This window comes from Dipodomys merriami, unplaced genomic scaffold, assembly GCF_024711535.1.
Source record: "Dipodomys merriami isolate MVZ:Mamm:240054 unplaced genomic scaffold, mDipMer1.0.p SCAF_10, whole genome shotgun sequence".
Classification (NCBI taxonomy): domain Eukaryota; kingdom Metazoa; phylum Chordata; class Mammalia; order Rodentia; family Heteromyidae; genus Dipodomys; species Dipodomys merriami.
In genome coordinates this window covers 45,358,246-45,379,125 of record NW_027202271.1, presented here as the reverse complement: position 1 = coordinate 45,379,125, position 20,880 = coordinate 45,358,246, and the positions used below count along the sequence as shown (strand labels likewise).

At 41.2% G+C, this 20,880-nt stretch overlaps 1 protein-coding gene across 10 annotated transcripts in view; it reads right to left on the bottom strand.

Annotated features, from left to right (window-relative positions):
* LOC138805266 (death domain-containing protein CRADD) overlaps window positions 1-20,880 on the bottom strand; it is a 189,675-nt gene that overhangs the window by 128,210 nt on the left and 40,585 nt on the right. For 4 of the 10 annotated variants that reach the window (XM_069989988.1, XM_069989998.1, XM_069990006.1 and 1 more), the window contains one exon: window positions 6,219-6,521. In XM_069989988.1, the coding sequence (XP_069846089.1) occupies window positions 6,219-6,521 (303 nt within the window). The other 6 variants (XM_069990031.1, XM_069990048.1, XM_069990021.1 and 3 more) reach the window with 6 other exon arrangements.

Sequence of the window (20,880 nt, the reverse complement as noted above, 5' to 3'; positions counted from 1 at the left end):
ACTTCCTAAGCAAAAAGAACATTAAATCCATTTGTTAAAGTGAAATGGAGGCCTCCTGCTGGGGTAAGACCTGTCACATGATCTGCTATTCCTAGAAAGAGCAGCAATCAGCTGCCAGCACATGCATTAATTCACCAGTGCCATAAATACTCCATAAAAGTCTCCTGCCCGCCCTTCCTTTATGTCAGCCAGGCAGAAACTGGGGACTGAAGGGAGTAGGGGTGAATATCTGGTAAGATGCAGTATGATTAAAATTGGCATTAATAAAAATAAACTATTTCAGGAAAACTGCATGCCAGTATTACTGCTAAAAGCCTTGGAAATTTCAATTCTTAAATGAAAAATTTTTTAAAATACATTAGTACATTTTTAAGTCTCTTTCAATGATTAACACTGCAGTACAATACAATTTCATTTCAAATCCAGTGGGGAGCCAAGATTAGAAGCAGGAAAAGTCTTAAATCAAGAGTTGGGAGGCTGGGATTCCAGTCTCAGCAATAAATTACATCATCTAGCTGTGAGGTCGTGGACAAGCTGACTTATGTCCCTGGCCTCTGTTTTCTCGGAGAAAAATTCAATGACCATGAGTTCCTCCTGGTTCCTAAGACCCAGATCCATCCTGCTGACCATTAGAGCAGCTCCATCCTGCTTACCATTAGAGCAGCAGATAACAGATAAACTTCAGAAAACTTCAGACACAGTAATTGAACTACAAAACTTAGCTATTTCCTGTCACTTCACCTGGCAAACACTGCAGCCACAGCAAAGCACCTGGAGAGGCCACAGGCTGGCTATCCAGAGATTGGCAACTGAACTTCTCATATAGAACAGGCTCCATTGCATGGCATGACTAGAAGTCATAGGAGAAATCGTTAATAGAACTATTTCAATATCTAAACTGAATAGCAAAGCCAGGCACACCTTAAAGGCAACAAGGCCTACCACCTGAGCTGGTCTTTGTCCCCCAAAGCACACAGTAGGGTGATGCCTCTTCTGCACCCCCCCCCAACTTGCCCCCTCTGCATCCAGTAGGTCCTCAAGAAGTGTATGATAATGAGGCGTAGGAGACCACTGGTTTCTGATACAGGATAGAAAGCCAAAGACTACTCAGCCACACAGAAACAACTGCATGCAGCAAAGGCTGCATAATCTGAGATCAACCAGGAACTTAGCATAATGTATTGTGAGAAGGACCCCAAGCTAGATGTCTCTCAAATAACTTATGACAATGTCTAATATACCAACCATTACAGCTTGATGGCTTCAGATGCAAATAAGAGGGTGGCTGATACTCAGCATGATCAAATGATCAATCAAGGACATCTCCACAAGGGACAGGCTGAGAGAGGAAAAACAGACCAGCCACCCCTGTGTATGCACTGGGGAGGGCAGTCAGGGAGCTGGGCTTAAGGCTCATGGGGAAGACCTGTTGAAAGCAGACAAGGCCAAAACCAGTGACAGCCTCTGAATAGCCACTCCTCTGGGGTCAGCAGTTGAGGCAGCTGATGCTCCTGCAAGAGGTGTTGAGCTCTGTGTCCCAGCAATCTGTCCTTCACTACTGCCAGTGACTAAGAATACATAAGCAGGAATCTAGCCAAGGGCAGACGGAAAAACAAACTCCCAAGACTTAAGAGAAGGCAGGATAAAAAGTAGGGCTACTATGCGGACTTTTAAGAGCATTCACAGCACAGACACAGCTTCAGCCCCATAGCCAAGGCCAACATCATGGAACAAGGAGTACTGGGTCCCACAGGCTACTCTGCCATCACTTAGGCTATGTCCCAACAGATAGTGAGGCCAGAATTGCAATAAGTCTCCCTTCTACACCAGCCAGATTAACCCAGGCAGTGGAGTGAGCTGTCTGTGAGTACAAAAAGGACCCTGGGAAGGGAGCCGTGCAGGCAGGCACAGGCTACCTTTACCCACATAGGATGCTGTCCTCATGTCCTAAAATAAGCCGACAGGAGCCCACAGAGGATTTTCAGCTGATCTAATGTCTAGTGTGTGACCTTGGCAGAAAGGGACACCCTGTGAAGTGTTCCTTCCACTCTGCCAAAGTGGATTAAGTCATTTTAGCATCAGAATTCCTCTTTTAAAAGGTAAGAGTACTTTTAGGGTGAAAAAAACACAAACCAATTATCCATCTGCATCTTAAACTTTTTAAACAAACATCTAGGCAGATCACAAAGTAAAAAGGTTTAGGATTACTCATTATGTTTAATGATTTTCTGAGAGGGGGGTTAGGAGAAAAAGGTACAGCGCCAATCTTGTCTAAAACATCACATTCAGCATACAAATAAGAAGCAACTAACTAGGATCACCCAAATAAACCCTCTGAGGTGGCTCAAGATTGACAAATGAAATCTATTAACAGAGAAAACCAAGATTAGCATAAAAGAAAGAGCATCAATAAACCGAAATCCATTCACTCTTGAAGCAGCATCAATCTCCTGCAAGAGAAGGAAATGGGAAGGAAATCTTCCCATTTGTTCTCAAGGCCTCCAGAAAGAAGGCCACCAAATCCCTAAGATTAGTTGAAAAAAGTAGTTGATAATTATACAACCAAAGTGGGTAAAAGGTAAGCAGTGGTTGCCGTAATACCTACAAGCAACTTCTCATACATATTATAAGTACCTCATCTCCCTACCCTCCAGCAACTCCAAACTCCAAGACGTCTTTATAAAAATAGAAGCAGACCACTGCAAAACTTATTAGAATTACTTCACAACAATGCAGGAGAAGCATCAGAGCACTAAGAAACCGGCCTCTGGATTTGTTTGGTTTTTCTTAAGGATTTCAAAAGGTATTTCAATTGTAAGATTTGTCCAGTTTAAAAAAAATAAGTTTCCAATTCATTATTTAATTGCAGAATTAAAATAATGCTATTAAATTACTTAGAAATATTTTAAGGTCTACAAAAAGAGAAGAGTTTTACCTCCTTGTACAAACACATGTACATGTATATGTATACACATACATATGTATACATATGTGTGTATGCATATATATGTACACACACATTACATGATAGATTTTCAATAATATATGTGGGCTTCAAAGGTCATTTTTATGACAAGAAAAACTATAAAGAATGATGAACCCCAAATTCAAGGGTTCAGTGAGTAAAGATAAAGAATGAGGCCTGGGAGGAACATTGGGAATTCTCAAAGACAATTGAAGTACTTTTTTTCATAAACAGAGTAATGAGGAGACAGGTGTTTACTATCTTACTAGTCTCCATATCTTACTCATAGCTTTCAGTATTATATAAAAGCCAACATTAAGAAAAAATAGGGTGGGGCTGGGAAGGTGGCTCAGTTATAGAGTGCTTGCCTTGCATGCATGAGGCCCTGGGTTCAATTCCTCAGCACCACATAAACAGAAAAGGCCAGAAGTGGTACTGTGGCTCAAGTAATAGAGTGCTAGCCTTGAGATGAAGAGGGACAGCACCAGGCCCAGAGTTCAAGCCCTATAACTGACAAAAGAAAAGAAAAAATAGGACTGGGAAGGTGGCTTAGTGGTAGAGTGCTCACCTAGCAGGCATGAAGCCTCAGTACCACATGAACAGAAAAAGCTGGAAGTTGTTCTGTGGCTCAAGTGGTAAGAGTTCTAGCCTGAGCCAAAGAAGCTCAGGGACAGTGCCCAGGCCCTGTGTTCAAGCCCAAGAACTGGAGAAAAACAGTCAATATATAATAAAAGACAACTATTTAAAAATGAGTTCATGTAATTGTCATCATGGAAGGTATAGAGAAACACATGCAAGTCAAACCCCCACTTCAGAATATTTGTTTTCAATTATATGTTTATAATGAAAAGTAAAATAAGATTACTCAGTGTGTTCCAGAGCCATCCTAGCTTTCTATTTAACTTCTACAAAACTAACAAACCTTAAGGAAAACCTTATTTTTTCCTGAACTTCTACAAAGATATGCTCAGTTTTTCCTACTATGTACTGCTTCATTTTATTTGCTTTAAAAAAAAAAGAAAAACTACTTTTTCCCCCACTTTTTCTGTAACTTTCATCATAATTCTTTCTTGTTCTCTGAATACACCTGAAAAAGTGAAAATGAGGTCACACTCCTCTGACTGATGTATGACGCTATTATTTACATCACCCAAAATGGTCACGTAACTGTTTTGGTAGGGAACTTTTTTTGTCTGCCAGTTTTCTTGTTTCTAAGAGGAGCCTCTTGGTCTAAGACCAGGAAAACACCCAGAATTATTTACCCTTTCCCAGATTCTGTGCTATGCACTCTGCTTCATAAAGTAGTAGAAACGTCTCAGGTAGTTCAGCTTCATTTTGTTCAGACATGTGGAGTACTGAATTTTGTTAGAACAATCTAAGCTGAGAACTCTCATGATCCTCAAAGTCCAGCCATTGTCAGTATTTCGAAAAACCCAAACCAAGTGACTCATGCCTATAATGCTAACTCATCAGGGAGGCTGAGATCTGAGGATCAAGGTTCAAAGCCAGCCTGGCCAGGAAAATCCATGAGGCTCTTATCTCCAATTAACCATCAGAAAACTGGTGCTATGGCTCAAAGTGGTAGAGCAAAAGTCTTGCGTAAAAAAGCTCAGGAACAGCACCCAGGCCCTGAGTTCAAAACCCAGACCGACAAAAAACGAACAGCAAAAAAAAATCTAAACCATATATCTAGATGTAAACTGGCCACTCATGGAATAAAAATATTTTTTGTTTTTGACTTAACCAAGTCTTGTTAAAGTTAGTTGACATAATTAATCATATAAGCAATCACTGAATACATGTGGTCTGAAAAAAAAATGAAAGTATGATATCTAGGTGGCAAGAATACTAAAAGTAGTCTCTTAGTCATAACATTTTATTTTTTATTTTTAACAGTTATATTCATGTTGAAAAAAAAATAGCAAAAAAGTCTAAAGAGCACTGGCTTAGACTAGTTCTATCACTTCATCAAAAATCCCAGAGAATTCTAATTTCTTGATTCTGCTACAAAAATCTGACACAGCTTTAATTGTCAAAATTAAATACTGCATGTCCAAACAAAAGCAAGCTGAACTATTTAAGATTTCAATCACATTAGTGAAAGCAGGATATATAACACCAGATATATAAAACACCAGAATTGGTGTTTTCCTGATATTGACTTAGAGTTTCCCCATGGAAACACATAGCTGGAAACTGAAACCCTTTCAGAATCAACAGTTATATGATCGTCTTGGGTGATCTAAACAATACATCAGAGATCTATGACTCTGTTTTCATTTCTTTGGATTCATTTCTTAATTTCCTGTTAAAATTGTGCAAGCCGGCTTTTATCTTTTTTACAAAACGTTATGTTCTTGCCAGCTTAGATCTCTGCTCCTTGATCTTTGTAAAAAGTAGAAGTCATGGGAGGTGTTAAGAGGAACCAAGTGTTTCAGACCACATCTTCCTGCCACAGCCCAGGCAGCCAGCACAATTTGCTCTTTCCATAGCTTCCAATTCTCCTCAAAATTCAAATGAGACCTCTCCAAACTACTGCTCTGAAAAAAGTCAATACTCCAGGTGTCTGAACAAAACCAAACTAAAAAGGACACTTTATTAAACTAATAGCCTCAAATAACAAACCTGTCCATCTTCAAAATAATCCCCTTTGGCCTTATAGGTCAGCCCAGGCAACAGGTGCAGGACATGCCTTCCTAGAGACTACCTCCCCCTCCACAAATCTGACCTTTTACAGCTGGCAGCCCTGGCAGCCCACAAATCAGTTATCAGTAGGCCAAAGCCGGCTTTCCCATCTGCACTTTCCAAATGGTCCCTGTGCCAAGGGCTGAGATATGACCCAGCTCTCTGATGAGAACATGCCTCCTAAAGTGACTTGCCAAGTTTCTCAGCAAGCATTTCTAAATGTTCTCAGAGCTCCCTCTTCAACCTCTCACTCTCATGGCTCATTCTTCTTTCCTTCTCTATATTTCCTTTTTTATTTAAAAAAAAGTTTGAGGTACCAGGACTTGAACTCAGAACCTCATATTGGGTAGGCAAGAGTTCTATACTTGAGCTATACCTCCAGCCCTCCATATATTTCCTAATGATACCTCCTCATCTCGTCTCTCCAGTGTTATATCCTTTAAGTCCAGACTTTGTCCATGTTCATGAGCCACTGACCCCTGCCCAGCTAAAACCTCAGCTTCCAATAACACAAAGGGTATAGTTCCAAGTTTCAGAGCTGATTTGACATTATCTTTTGGGGACCTACCTGCAGGTAGCTCAGTTCTGGCTTCGTCCCTTGCCTTCTCCAGCTTCTCCCTAACCCAGGGAAATTCCTGAAGGGAATCCAGGAAGGTATCAAATGCTTTAGGACCCCTGGAGGGCAAGATATCCAATAGTAGCATTGTTTTCCTGAGGCCTGTGGCTTGAGATTTGATTTCCTGAACATGGTTTTCTGTCAAGATTCCTTCTTGGTAAAGGTACTGAAGAACCAGTCCTTCCACCAATACCTCTGCACCCAGCTCCAGGCGAAGTGAGCGGAGGACTTGTTTGTCTTTGGCCTCCATTTTCCCTGGAAAGAGACAAAACCATAACTCAGATGACAAGATGGTCGATGGGCCCCTAAAGATAGCATGGCCACCTTCTAAGCACCTCAAAGTCAGACAGATCTTTGAACCTTAGCAGAGTGCCAGGCCTGGAGTGTTTTCCACATGATTGTCAAGGCCAATTTCAAATCTTCTGAACATCATCTTTTCTTTCTTGCTTTTCACACAATGGGGTCCTTAATTCAACTCCTTGTTCCGTAGAGATTTGACAAAAGTGTGGGTCACAGACCTTCTTTTAAAAGCAATTTGAAAAAAAAAAACAAACAAACAGGATTTCTGAGTATCATCTAATTTTAACATGCCAGAATTTATTTTAATGTAGTTTGGTTTTTAAATGGTCTTTACCCATGCCAGGCACTGATGGCTAACACCTGTAATCCTAACAACTCTGGAGGTTGAGGTGTCAGGATAGTAGTTCAAAACCAGGCCAGAAAAGAAAAGTCTGTGGCATTCTTATTTTAATTAACCAGCAACAAGCAAGAAGTGTGGATCAAGCAGTTGGGTGCCAGCCTTGATGGAACACACACACACACACACACACACACACACACACACACACAGTCTGCATCCTTGAAAGCCTACCACCACCCCATCAGCAGGCGCCAAGATGACCAACCACAGGCACTTGTAGAGCCTGACCAACAATGGGAGTGGAAGGCAGAAACCAGAGATACCAATGACTTGAAGGATCTTTTTCCTAAGAGAAATGGCCTCTACACTGCCTTCAAGAAAAGGTGTCGGTGTCCTGTCTACAATGGTCAAGGGCCACCACACCACCTTGAAAATTCACCATCTCCAGCACAACACTGGGTTTTTGTTTTGCCAGTCCTGGGGCTTGAACTTACAGCTGGGGCACGTCCCTGAGATCCACCCCCACCCCAAGGCGAGCACTGCCCCGGGTAAGCCACAGCTCGCCCCACTTCCTCCCTTCGGGCTTTCCCGGTGGCCAACTGGAGGTGGTAAACCTCAGATCTCAGGCTCTTGAGTAGCAGGAGGGCGGGCGCGGGCCGCGGCGTCGGGCCACACCCCAGCGGGTCGGAGCCAGGTGGGACCCCAGGCCCCGGCGCGCGGGCGGCTGTGGTGACTTGGAGGTGGAGTGGAAGGGCGGGACGCAGAGGTGGCCGCCGAGGCTGCGGCGCGGACGCGAGCCGGGGCACCGCGGGCCCTGGCGCCCTCCCGGCCCGCGGAGGCCCGCGGAGGCCGGTGGGGAGGAGGAAAGTGTCCATGTTGGGACGCGAGCGCGCACTTGGAATTGCCTTTAATTCCCTGCTTTGGCAGCCGAGACCTTCGTGTGACACGCAGGAAGAATTACGGGGGATGTTCGGCACGAGTGAACCCCCGCACATCACAGCGGACCACGGCGAAGACAGGCTTCCTCCCCTCCTCCCCCCCCCAATCCTGGAGAGACAAAAACTGCAGCACACGGGGGAGGGGAGGGAGACCGGAGACCACTCCGGGCCGGTGTCGCGACGCCACTGCGCGGGGCTGCGAGAAAACATGGATTCCTGATACTTACGTCTGCGACCACGTAGCTTTAGGGATAGGAAAAAAAAAAAAAAAAAAACCCACAACCGGAACCGAGGGTTAGGGAACCTGCCCCAAAAGCACCATCTTTGTTGAAGGCAAAAGCCCTAAACAGGAAGTGCCGTCGCCATCTTTAATGAGGGCAAGCACAGGAAGTGCTGTCTCCATCTTTACTGTGGGCCAAGGAGTCCGGCTGAAGCTCTTTCCGCCATGCTTGCTATGGGCAAACAAGACACCCACGTGAAGATTTAAAAAAAAAAGAGTGACTAGCCTAAAGGAGCCGGCTCTGAAGGCTGTCATCCTAACTAGGCCGGAGGCTGAGAAGATAAGAAAATAGTTTTTCCAATTGTAAACTTATACAAAGGTTGAAACAAATAGCAAAACAAACACCACTTTTTGGTGAACTCAATGTTTGGAAAAGCTTGAAATATCCTTGGAACTATAAATTAAGTCTAGTTGGACATGGGAAGCAAACAGTGAAGTGCACGAGTGTTCACAGACAAGGGCAGGAGACAGCATAAGAAGAATAAGGGCTGCTGATAAAAGACACAGTGTCATTAGAAGAAGCAACCTATGAAGATCTGGCATTAAGATCAGCCAGTGGCTCACTACTGTAATCCTAGCTACTCAGGAGGCTGAGATCTGAGGATCTCAGTCCAAAGCCAGCCCAGGCAGGAAAGCCCATGAAACTCTTATCTCCAGTTAATCACCAGAAAATCAGAAGTGGGGCTGTGGCTCAAGTGGTAGAGGCCTTGAGCAGAAGAGCTGAGCATCTGGGCCAGAGTTCAATCCCTATGACAACCAAAATAAAACAAAACAAAACACCTAGAAAATGAAGCCATTGATGAGTGTCTGTGCTGTCTCATAAACAAATAGACTGCCCTCACCTAGCCTAGTGGACCACCTACTTACCACACAGTGATACTTTTTAGTAGTGCACCAATGCAACAGCTTCATTTATATAAATACCCAGGGTCAATTAGCCTCTAAAGAAAAACAAATCAGTGCCGGGCGCTGGTGGCTCACGCCTGTAATCCTAGCTACCGAGGAGGCTGAGATCTGAGGATTGCGGTTCAAAGCCATCCCGGGCAGGAGAGACTGTGAGACTCCTATCTCCAATAAACCACCAGAAAACCGGAAATGGCGCTGTAGCTCAAGTGGTAGAGTGCTCGCCTTGAGCTGAAGAGCTGAGGGACAGCGCCCAGGCCCAGAGTTCAAGCCCCACGACCAACAAAAAAAAAAAAAAAAAGAAAAACAAATCAGAATCACTATTGCCAGTGATCACTCTGGCAGTCTCTCTGTATGTAAAAATTGTGCCCCCCATTGAGGATTGTTACTCAATAACAATAAAGCCATTTTCAGCAAGAACAAAGATTTCAGTTTTCTCTCACCCTATTAAGTTACCTGTGCTGAGCTAGATCCTTGAGAGTTTGCAGAAGAGTCAAAAAGAACATAGTCTTTTTCTGTCTTTCAATTGGATCTTTGGTTTTCCAATCTTCAAACAAAGGAGGTGAATATTTTTGGTACTTCCTGTTTCACAGATGTGGAAGTTGAGCCAGGAGAAAAACAAGATTCTTTTCAAGCACACTTGAAATAGCCACAAAAACAGATAATGAACTAGGTCACAAAGATAATTCGACAAATTCCAAAATATCAGTAGCATATAAACAATAAACAGTACTACTATATGATAAAATTCAATACTTTAACAAAAGAATAACTTTCATAAATCCTATAGGTTAAGAAACTAAGTAAACTCTTCAACTCTTGAATTTAGAAGAAGAAAAAAGCCATGCACATCTAGCTGAAGAAAGGAGGGAAAGAAGGAGGGCAGATGGATGGGTGGAGGGAAGGCAATGAGGAAGGGTGAGCTTATCTAGCAAGCAAGGCCTTCAACTCCCAGATAAATTTATCCCCAGATAAATGATATGAAATAACTAGACTATAAAATAGTTATAAAGATGCTAGAATGGGCTCCCAATCCCCAGATAAATGATATGAAATAACTAGACTATAAAATAGTTATAAAGATGCTAGATGGGCTCCCAAAGATATTTCGATACAACAAAATAAGTTCTTCATTTATTCTTCTTTAGACAAAGGGAAAATCATTTTGTTTTAAGTTTCCATTTCTCAAAGAAAGAAAAATTATTGAATTACATAAGAGATTAATATTTCTCTGACACTGGTGTCAAGCAGAAATTGATCATGCTTCTTTATTTCAAGAACATCATAAATGAATAAACTGTGCTTTTCTTGTGTCATTTTGGGGAAGATACCAAAATGTTCTTCAAAGTACATTTCTGGTATTAGTCCAATATAAAGCCCAAGATGATGCAGTCCATTGACTGACTTTCTAGTGATATAACTAAAGCCAGGAACTGAAACTAGCAAATGGATGCCATTTAGACCTTCCCCCAACAGTAAGTCACAGCCAAATTTAAGTATTCTAAATAAGAAAAATTGAATACCTACTGAACTACCATCATGTGTCACTGGTCAGAGACATCCATATGTTTTAGATGATGAACTATAAGAGACCAATGTGTTTTATGACACAATTTAGTAGCTTATCTTCCATTCTTGTTCAAGTAAAGTGACAAAATTGACACCAGGAGAATGGGCCAAGATACTTCTCAATGAATAATAGTTTTTAAATGAATCTGTCTAGGAATATGGCCTAGTACTTGGAGACCACAAAAGTTGGCATCATAAAAACACACTCAAAAAACCTGACCATGACACAAAAAGCCCTGATTATTTCCACTATCAGTAGGTCACATTGACCACAAAAGAACTTCACCATGAACCCTCTCGAGAATATCTTTCCAAGCAGGGTTACATCATTATGGGTCTGCCAGGATAACTTATCAGTAAATGTACCAAGTAGTTGAATGAACTAAACTGTTTATCTTGGGTTATTTAATAAAATCCATTTTAAAAGTAGACAATGAGTGCTAAATATAATGATTTTTGCCTCAGCATAATTGATGCGAAGCTGTTCTTTCTCACAAAAAATCCACCAAAAGGTTCAGCTGCATCCTAATAAAGCAAATAAACCATTAATCCAGAAAAGAAAGCTTCCCCTTCTGCCATTTGTGCTGATAAGAGGGCATGCATCCAATCCAAATGATAGCTACACAGGAAGCATAGGATTTTGAACCAATAATGAGTACAAATGCTAAAACAAGGACTCTATTGGATTTAGGAGGGAAAAGAAACAAGCCATTGGGAGTGTCGATGAATTCTTTATGGCACTTCTTCCCAGATAATGGAAACTATGAACACTAGGATTCTTGGAGTACCCATTTACCAATTGAAAAGATCAACTGGTAAATGAATGAGAAATATAACATCTAAAGAAGTCCTCTGACTGAACAGAAGTAGTAGAGGAGTTATTGTGGAATGGGGCCCACAAGGACTTCTCATACTGGCCTGAGAATACCAGATATAGAGAAATAAAATGAGATACACTAATCTTGCAACTCATAAGTGATTTGTTCTCCTTTCTTAGAAGCAGAAAATTAATTTCCCATTTGTTTTCTTACACCAGACAGTACTATGTACACAGTATTTGTTCACTAAATGCTTCCCCAGGAACGTGACTATCAGACTGACTTCAGTTTATGCACACTGCTTGATTCAGTGCAATTTGGGCTTTATTCTACTAAAATCAGACTCCCAACTCTTTCCTCTGTCTACTACACCCAAGCCCAATTCTGCTTCTTTGACTGGTACCATCAGCCAATCAAGTCAGAGGCTGCCGGTGTTATCTTTGATTTGTCTTTGATCCTTACATTTCTGTCCCATCCATCAGTAAGTCTTAACAATTCTCTATATGTGTGACTCACTTATCTCTCTCCATCCTTCACCACAGTCCTCATCTAAATCTCTATCATGTCTTACTTGCATTCTAGAATTTTGCTTCATCCTTTTGTTCAGGTGACAACTTAAATGTCACCTCCAAAGATAGTCCATCTCTATACATAGTCTACAACTCTACCACAAGCAATTTCATCGCCTTGGGTTTTTTCTTAGCATTGGTAATCACTGGTAAATTTTCTTGTTGTTTTAGGAAAAGGAAGGTACCCTGTCTCTCCCATTAAAATGTATTGTATAAAAATGAGGACCTGGGGCTGGGAAGGTGGCTCAATAGTAGAGCGCTTGCCTTGCATACATGAGGACCTGGGTGTGATTCCTCAGCATCACATAAGCAAAAAGAAAAATAAGCGGGAAGTGGTGCTGTGGCTCAAGTGGTAGAGCACTAGCCTTGAGCTGAAGAGCTGAGGGACAGCATCCAAGCCCAGAGTTCAGGCCCCACAACTGGACAAAAAAAAAAAAAAAACTGAGGATCTTTGCTCTGTATTTGCTGCTGTTCTCACAGTTCTCAACAAATAGTTCTTATTAAGAACAGTCAATTACTGAATAAATCTAAGACACATTCAGACATGAAGAATATTCAGAATGCAAGAGAGTACAGGTTCTATGTAAAGTATTTTTGACACTGAGGTTTAAATTATCGTTTCCTTCAACAGTTCTTAATTTTTTAGCTGTCAATTATTGAACATCTACTGTAAGAAACGATAGGTATATTTAATTTAATTGCAGTCCATCCTTTATCCACCTTAAAAAAATTAGCTAAGTGGCAAAGTCAGGATCCAAATAAAAGTTGCATTTATACAAATTTCTATCCCACAGGTGTAAGCTAGTGGCTTACACCTGTATCCTAGCTACTCAGGAAGCTGAGATCTGAGGATTCCAGTTTGAAGCCAGCCTGGGCAGGAAAATCTGTGAGACTCATCGCCAGTTAACTGCCAGAATACCAGAAGTGGCACTGTGGCTCAAAGTGGCCTTGAGTAAAAAAGCTCAGAAACAGCGCCCAGGCCCTGAGTTCAAGCCCCACGAATTCCTGTAAGGTAATGACTGTAGGTATGCCTGAATCCAGAGACATGATTGAGCCTGTAGTACTTCACACCCCAGCCCCTCAATTAGAGGGCTAGAAATTCAGCAGGAAATGAGGAGAAAATTCAGTTGACAGAAGGAAAACAGTAGAGACAAAACCATGGACCCCCAGAGGGTGAGGAGCTGAATTGGAGACCTTCCAGCCTAAAGACAGAACATGAAGGGAACTATACGATCAGAAAAGGGGTAACTGAAGAAAACGAAACACAGACAAATACAAAATGACAACAGTAAAAGATTTAAAAAGGTGAAGATACAGGGAGTAATAGCCAGGATTCTCTTTACCTTGGCTCTTCATCCCTTACCGCTACTATGACTGCCTATGGCTGAAAATGCTAGACGTAAGACAACACCAACGCCTAGAAGAGTCCGTGTGATTCTTGGCAAGGACAACTGAAAGGCTGAGGTCAGCTGGACTCTCTCCTCCATGCTCTTTCAAGCACTCCACCTGCTTCTTCCAGCAGGGTACTCAAATGTCTTCCAGGGTGCCTAGGAGCTCCAGGAGACCAAGTTAGAGGCTTCCAGTCTTTTCACAAGCATAAGCCTGAATCTCTTCAGTCATACTTTCTTGGTTAAAGTAGTCACAGACAGTCCAGATCCAAACAAGTAGACCACAATTCTCAATGGAGGGATTATCACAGAACTTAAGCCCATCTTTAATCTGTCACCATTACCTAAACATTGTTCACTAAGTATATTTCCATACTTATATTCCTATTAGATATTGCTCTGATCTGTATGTTTTCCAGCTTCAAGTAATACCTACTCCAATTGTATGTGAGTCGATTACAAGCTGACAGGTCAAAATACCATGTTTACAACACACAGTGAGTTATAATATTACCATGGTGCCTGAATGAGAGCAGTAATACAGTGAATAAATATTGGGTAGATAATGTTCATATTAATTAGTGCTCTTTCATGTATGACTGCAAGTGGCAGGTGGTTTCAAAAATCTTCAGTTCCAAAACTAACAGGACTTAAGAAACAAAGAACTCCCACTCATCTGGTGGAACCACTACTAAATATCCCCATGCTGCTGATCACATGTATGGTGTATAACATGTGTACACCGTTATATGTTATAGACTGTGATAGACAATTTGCTCCAGGAAAGTTAGAATGAACTTGTGACTTTAAATGAGCATCATTATTCCACAAAACTGTGAAATTCGGGAAATTATGTAATCACTTAATCACAATCAAAAAAAAAAAAGAACCTCGGGGAAGGGAGGGAGGAAAGGGATGGTAGGGGGAAAACAATGGAGGGGGTAACAATGCTCAATAGGAAGTGTACTCATTACCTTACTCATGTAACAGTAACCCTCAGAATAGTATCTTTACAATTAAAAAAAATTGTAAAAAAAAAAAATCTTCAGTTCCTGTAGGAAGTAAGCGAGCTACCTTGCACAGTTTTCTCCATGACATGAGTACTTTCTCTGTGGTTAGTGTTTGAGTCACAACTACAAACTTCTTTCTTACTTCAAAATGTTTAGCAGTTCAACAGTGACTCAAATGGGCATCTAGTTCCAAAGTGTATGTAACTCTTTACTGTCTACTTGTTGGTGTCTCACATAGTGATCCTGATCCTCTCACTCAGTGATTCCCAAATGTGGAACCACATTAGAATCAGCTGTCTTGAGGCAGTGCAAAGCTCTAGGTCTCAACCCAAGAGTTTCTGATTCATTAGACTTAAGATAGGACTCAAAGATTAAATGATAATGGATGGGGACGTGGCTCAGTAGTAGAACACCCACCTCACAAGCATAAAGCCATAGGTTCAAACTCAGCCACTACATACATAGATTAGATAGATAGTCCAAATAGATGGAATATGTGGAATATGATGACACCCATGTGAGAGCCACTGTTTTACATTATAAAAACATGTTTCCATCAAAAATTAACTGAAATGACTGGCAATGGATTTTTACAATCTCGGTTTAACTCTAGAACAGAGGGATCTGATGACTTCTCATCCAGGTGGGATCTGATGACTCTCATCCAGGTATGTGCTTTCCATAAAAATGATTATTGAAAAACTTTGGGGTGAGCCACTTCAGGAAGTGTTGACAGAGGACTCCCATAAAAATGGCTTACCCACTGTGCTTTGGAAAATAATGAATTTTTGCTTTGCTGGTAAGATTCTATTGAGCATTTTCCCCTTAATAATTCTTCCTCATACTGAACAAAGACTTTTTGCTCCCAGACCTGATTCTGTTGCCTAGCAATGGGCTCCACTGTAGCATTACACTATTCTGTTTCTTCTTCAAAGGACTGTGTGCCACAGATACTTTCAAACTTTACCATGGTGCTCCCATCATTTTGTATTTAATATAGACGAAATGATAAGATTTCCTTCAGTGTGTTGTACATGTTTCTTTCAGTGTGCTCACACATGTTCTTCAAGTTGAAACTTCATGATTTTCACTTAATGAAGTAACTTCCAGAGGGATTCATTCTTCTGGTAAAGAAGCATCAATCAGATAGTATAGATGGAAGTGCCTGTATTCAGCTATGGGCTGGGGAAGTGGAAGATTCAAAAGACTGGTCAAGGAGAATCTGCAGCCACCCTTTTGACACTGTAAAGCAGTGAACGTAGATATCTTTTAAGATACTATCTCTTGGGCTGGGAAGGTGGCTCAGTGGTAGAGCACATACCTTGCATGCTCAAGGCCCTGGCTTCGATTCCTCAGCACCACATAAGAAAAAAGCCGGAAGTGGCACTGTAGCTCAAGTGGTAGAGTGCTAGCCTTGAGCTGAAGAGCTGAGGGACAGTGCCCAGGCCCAGAGTTCAGGCCCCGACTGGACCCAAAAAAAAAAAAAAAAAAAGATACTATCTCTTTGTAAATTCTCTGATGCATATGCAAGATTAACCTAGAAGAAATAGTAGCAAACTATATAAGACACTGTGCAATTGGCTATGGAATAAGACACTCAAGGACCAGCCTATTCAGAAAGGGTATGCAACGAGAAGACCTGGCATTTGTGAAGACTCCTATACTCTAGACACTTCACAGCCATTTTTTTTCCCCTGTAGTCACAACTGTCTTAAGAAGTCACAGTTGTTATCATTCTCATCTTCTGGGGGCAGGGAGGAGGTCTTAAAGATTCATTTGTTTGCTAGTAAACAAACTCAGGACTGGGATAGTTAGAGCTTGGTGGACTGAGCTGTAGCTAGATAAGAGATACAATCCACAGTCCACCTATCTTGTTGCCCTTTTTCTCTATTGTCTCTTTGCATTATTCATAATGTGCCGGTGGCTTATGCCTGTAATCCTAACTATTCAGGAGGCTGAGATCTGAGGATTACAGTTCAAAGCCAGCCCGGGCAGGAAAGTTCCCAAGAGTCTCATCTCCAGTTAATCACCATAAAACAATAAGTGACATTGTGGCTCAAGTGGTAGAGCACAAGCCTTGAGCAAAAGAGCTCAAGGACAGCACCAGGCCCTGAGTTCAAACCCCACAACTGACAAACAAAAACAAAAACAAAAACAAAAAACTGCAGGGCTAGGTTCTAAGCCTCCTGGCCTCATAAGCAGAAAGAGCTTCGTTTTAATTCAGGCTAATAAGCCTTTGTTAATACATCTCCTTTCAAGCCCTTTCAACCAACAGGAAGTCTTCTGAAACAAAGGTTTAAAAAAAGGATTTCTTTTTTTTATTACCTCTGAACAATGAATCCTGTAAAGTGATATATGATTTGCATAGAAGTATGTTGACCTATACAAGCACACCCCCTGCTTACATTTCGGCAGAGTTACAAAAGCTTTTCAGATTTGAATTGCTTTTCATTTCTGTGTAAGCAATCTTACTCCCTACTTGCATTTGTTACACTCAGAGCCTAGTCTGATGAAACTTTCATGATCCTAACATTCCTTGAATTTTACTTCCAAACTTTATATTTGCCCCAGACTCTGAATAATAATGGATAGTTATACCAAATACACTCTGCCACATGGGCCTGTAACAGTTTTCAGGGTTGAGGAAAAGCATGTGTCAAGAAGTGAAATGGCTTCAATACCTAGGAACATTATTACAATACAAGCTGGCAGGGTTTAGACTCTGAGGAATGCCACTCAGGTCAGTGGGTGGGGAGAGGATTATGGGGGCAGAATCATATGGCCCCTCTTACCAGCACATTTCTATAATCTCTTCACATCTTTGATTGCCAGGGAAATAAATGAAATTTCAACACTTACCCACCTCGTAATTCCCATCCACTTGTTCTTACCATTGATTGCTCCCTTGTCAAGATGATAAAGGGCTCTAGATTTTTGCAATCAATTAGAAAATTTAGAATTCAATTACACAGCCCTTAAATGGTCCACCTCTCCTCCAGGCAAAAGTCATTCCAACTTTTAATTTATTGGCAAAAAGAGTGATTTGATGTATCCATTTCCTAAGGCTATAAAGAATAGGGGGATACCAACTATAAGCATAAAATGTGAAAAAGAATTATTAGATTTAAAGTATTGTAAAAGTCAACTTGATAGCATTGTCAACTACTACAAGGCTAAATAACTATTTCCACAAAAGGTTGGTTATGTTAACATAACCAAGTAATTGGTTATTGACAGACATAAGAATGCATAATTATTCATTATTTTAATGCGACACTGATTTATTGCTGTGCTGATGAAATTCATTAGTTAGTTACAGGGAAAATAAAGGAGACCCAATTCATTTATTGAATGAACGGGACTCCTTAAAAGGCTGTTTTTGTTTCTTTTTTCCTTTATTTTGTCCTTAAGCAAAAAAAAACAAAACAGTAACTTTTAAATTTTTAATCCTGAATAAAATCTTATTTTTCTCATTTGGAAATTCAAACTAGCTGCTGTGTTTGTAAGACGAATTCCCAAGCCTCTCAGAGAAGTTTCCAGGAGTCCCTCTTGCTTATTGAGTTGCCATAAACCTCAGAATTCAAGCCAGTGACTCACCATATTAGTTTGCTGGCAATAGTCTGACATTTCTTGCCTTTTCTCTCTAGAGTTCTATAATTTTAGCCTTAAGAGACCATGACAATTTCTCCTGAGTGCACATTCACACTTTTAAAAGAGAGTGATAATTACACAAGGACTCATTAACAAAAGGATCATAATAAGGGTGAACAATTCTATAATTAGTATCTGGGCTTTGGTTTGCTTCAGTAATGGATCACACACACACACACACACACACACACCATAGTTCATCCAAGCTCTTTCTGCCTAAAAAATGGATAGCATGCCAGGCACTGGTGGCTCATGCCTATAATCCTAGCTACTCAGGAGGCTGAAATCTGAAGATCCCAGTTCAAAGCCAGCCCAAGCAGAAAAGTCCATGAGACTCTCATCTCCAATTAATCACCAGAAAACTGGAAGTGGCTCAAGTGGTAGAGCATTGCCTTGAGCTGAAGAGCTCAGGGATAGCATCCAAGCCCAGAGTTCAAGCCCCATGACCGACCCTAAATAAATAAATAAATAAATAAATAAATAAATAAATAAATAAATAAATAAATAAATAAATAAATAAATAAATAAATGGAAAGCATTATAAGGTTCCTGGTAAAACTGGCCAATAGGAAACACATAGAACTGACTTGGCCCTGGAAAAATCTCATATTTTCTTTTCATACTACCTGTTCCCCACAACTCAGTAAGCCACAGCTCCCCCTCCAGCACTTGATCAAGAAGGGTATGACAAGACAACCAGAGCTCAATGTTGTGCTGTGGTTCTGTACTGCTAGCCACAGCATTTGCTAAGACCTCTGGGACAGACCTATAGCACCTGTTTCCACAATCTATCTGGCCAACTTCCGTCACATATTTCCATAGATGCAAGGAAGGCTGGGAGAGCTTCACTTTGTGTCCACCTGGGGAAGGAGAACCAGATTATTGATGAACTCTGGACATCTCTGCTCTATGTGAGGAAAGATCATTTTAGGAGTCCCCACAGCCCCCTCCCTATATAAATCTTGATTAGTCAAACCCATGTCCTTATTAAAGCTAGCTTAAGTAGGTTTCTAGAGCTCACAAATCCCTTAAAAATCTAACAATTATGCGAAACACTTCTCTGATGATAAAGTGTTTTGACACTCTCATTTAATCTTATATTAAGCCTGTAAGATGGATCTTAATATTTTCATTCTTATTTCACTGATGAAGAAGCAGAGTCTCAGAGAAGAGATACGAGTTGCCCAAGTGACCTTTAGAGCAGCAAGTGGAATGACAGTTAAGTGCTGCAGACTCCAAAGCTGGGCTCTCTTTCTACTTCATTCTGTTCAAGCACCTCTGAGAGGAAGAAAATTAAACTCTGGACTCCTTCGTGAGAGTGGTTTTATTCAATCACTTACATTCTGGAAGAAGAGAAGGGTAGTGTGAAATCACCAGTTCTCAGGAATAAGTCACATGGAAATGAACTAAAGGGTTCCTGAGGACAGTCCAAGGGCATCAATCTTCTTTGCCATTTTGTAGATATTCTAGTTGAAATAAAGGAAGAAAATCTGATCAAAGCCAAAAGGGTAGGGATCCTGGCACTGGTGGCCTATATTTTGTGTTTGACATTGGGCTGTACTCCAAAATCAGATGCAGAGAACTTACAGAAAGCCTGGAAGAAAAGGCAAGACAAATGGCCAAGACTTTAAATAATGACACAGAGATGAAAAGTATCAGGTTCTCACTGTCTGAGTGAGAGAAGGATAGGGCCGAAGGGGAACTCCAAAGCTACCTTTGTGCACAATAAACGATGAGCTAGTCCTAAAATGACACCGAACAGCTGTTCTGTTTCCTCAGAGCCAACAGCTGCTGCCTCTGCTGGACTTTTTCTATCACCAACTCCTTTGACACCCAGACTCACAGAACTGATGATGAAGGCTCTCATTCTCATGTGGCAGTGCAGTCTTTGCCTAGAGAAAGGTCTCTAAATGTTGCTGGAACAAGAGGTGAAATTACCAGGTTAGCAGCCACCTTCATCCAATAGAGTGACCCGCTGTGAAGAGGCAGTGGGTGGAGCTCTTGATTCAGCAGTTCCCAAACAAATGCCCTTGTAGAGATTTTTCACTAGTCCCAGGCCAAAAAAAAAAAAGGATCATGTAGCTAATTTCTGTTTTAAATGCATTCCATTGAGATTCCAAGATTACTTCCTTCCTAGTTTTGTTGTGAAATTATCCTTAGATAATCTTTGGTTTAAAAATGGTATTTTGGGGGCTTGGGAGGAAGAGAAAGTAGGAGAAAAATGAGGGAAGGGGTAACAAGTTGGCCAAGAAATATACTTAGGAAGTGGTGCTGTGGCTCAAGCGGTAGAGCACTCGCCTTGAGCTGAAGAGCACAAGGACAGGGCCCGCCTAGAGTTCAAGTTCATGACCAACCAACAAAAAAAAAAAAAGAAATATACTTATTATCTTACTTATGTAACTGCAACCCCTCTGTATAGCACCTTGACAATAAATGTGGAGCACCACATAAGCAGAAAAAGCTGGAAGTGGAACTGTGACTCAAGTGGTAGAGCGCTAGCCTTGAAATGGAGGAGGAGGAGGAGGAGGAGGAGGAGGAGGAGGAGGAGGAGGAGGAGGAGGAGGAGGAGGAGGAGGAGGAGGAGGAGGGAAGGAAAGAGAAAGAGAGAAAGAAAGAGAAAGAAGAAAGAAAGAAAGGAAGGAAGGAAGAAAGAAAGAAAGAAAGAAAGAAAGAAAGAAAGAAAGAAAGAAAGAAAGAAAGAAAGAAAGAAAGAAAGAAAGAAAGAAAGAAGGACTAAATAGTCAGTTTCTATCAGCTTAGGAATCTGAACCCTCTGTGCCTTTTGAGACATGAAGATTGGAAGTAGATGACTTCCCAGAGCCTCCACCATTACTCACAATTATCTCTA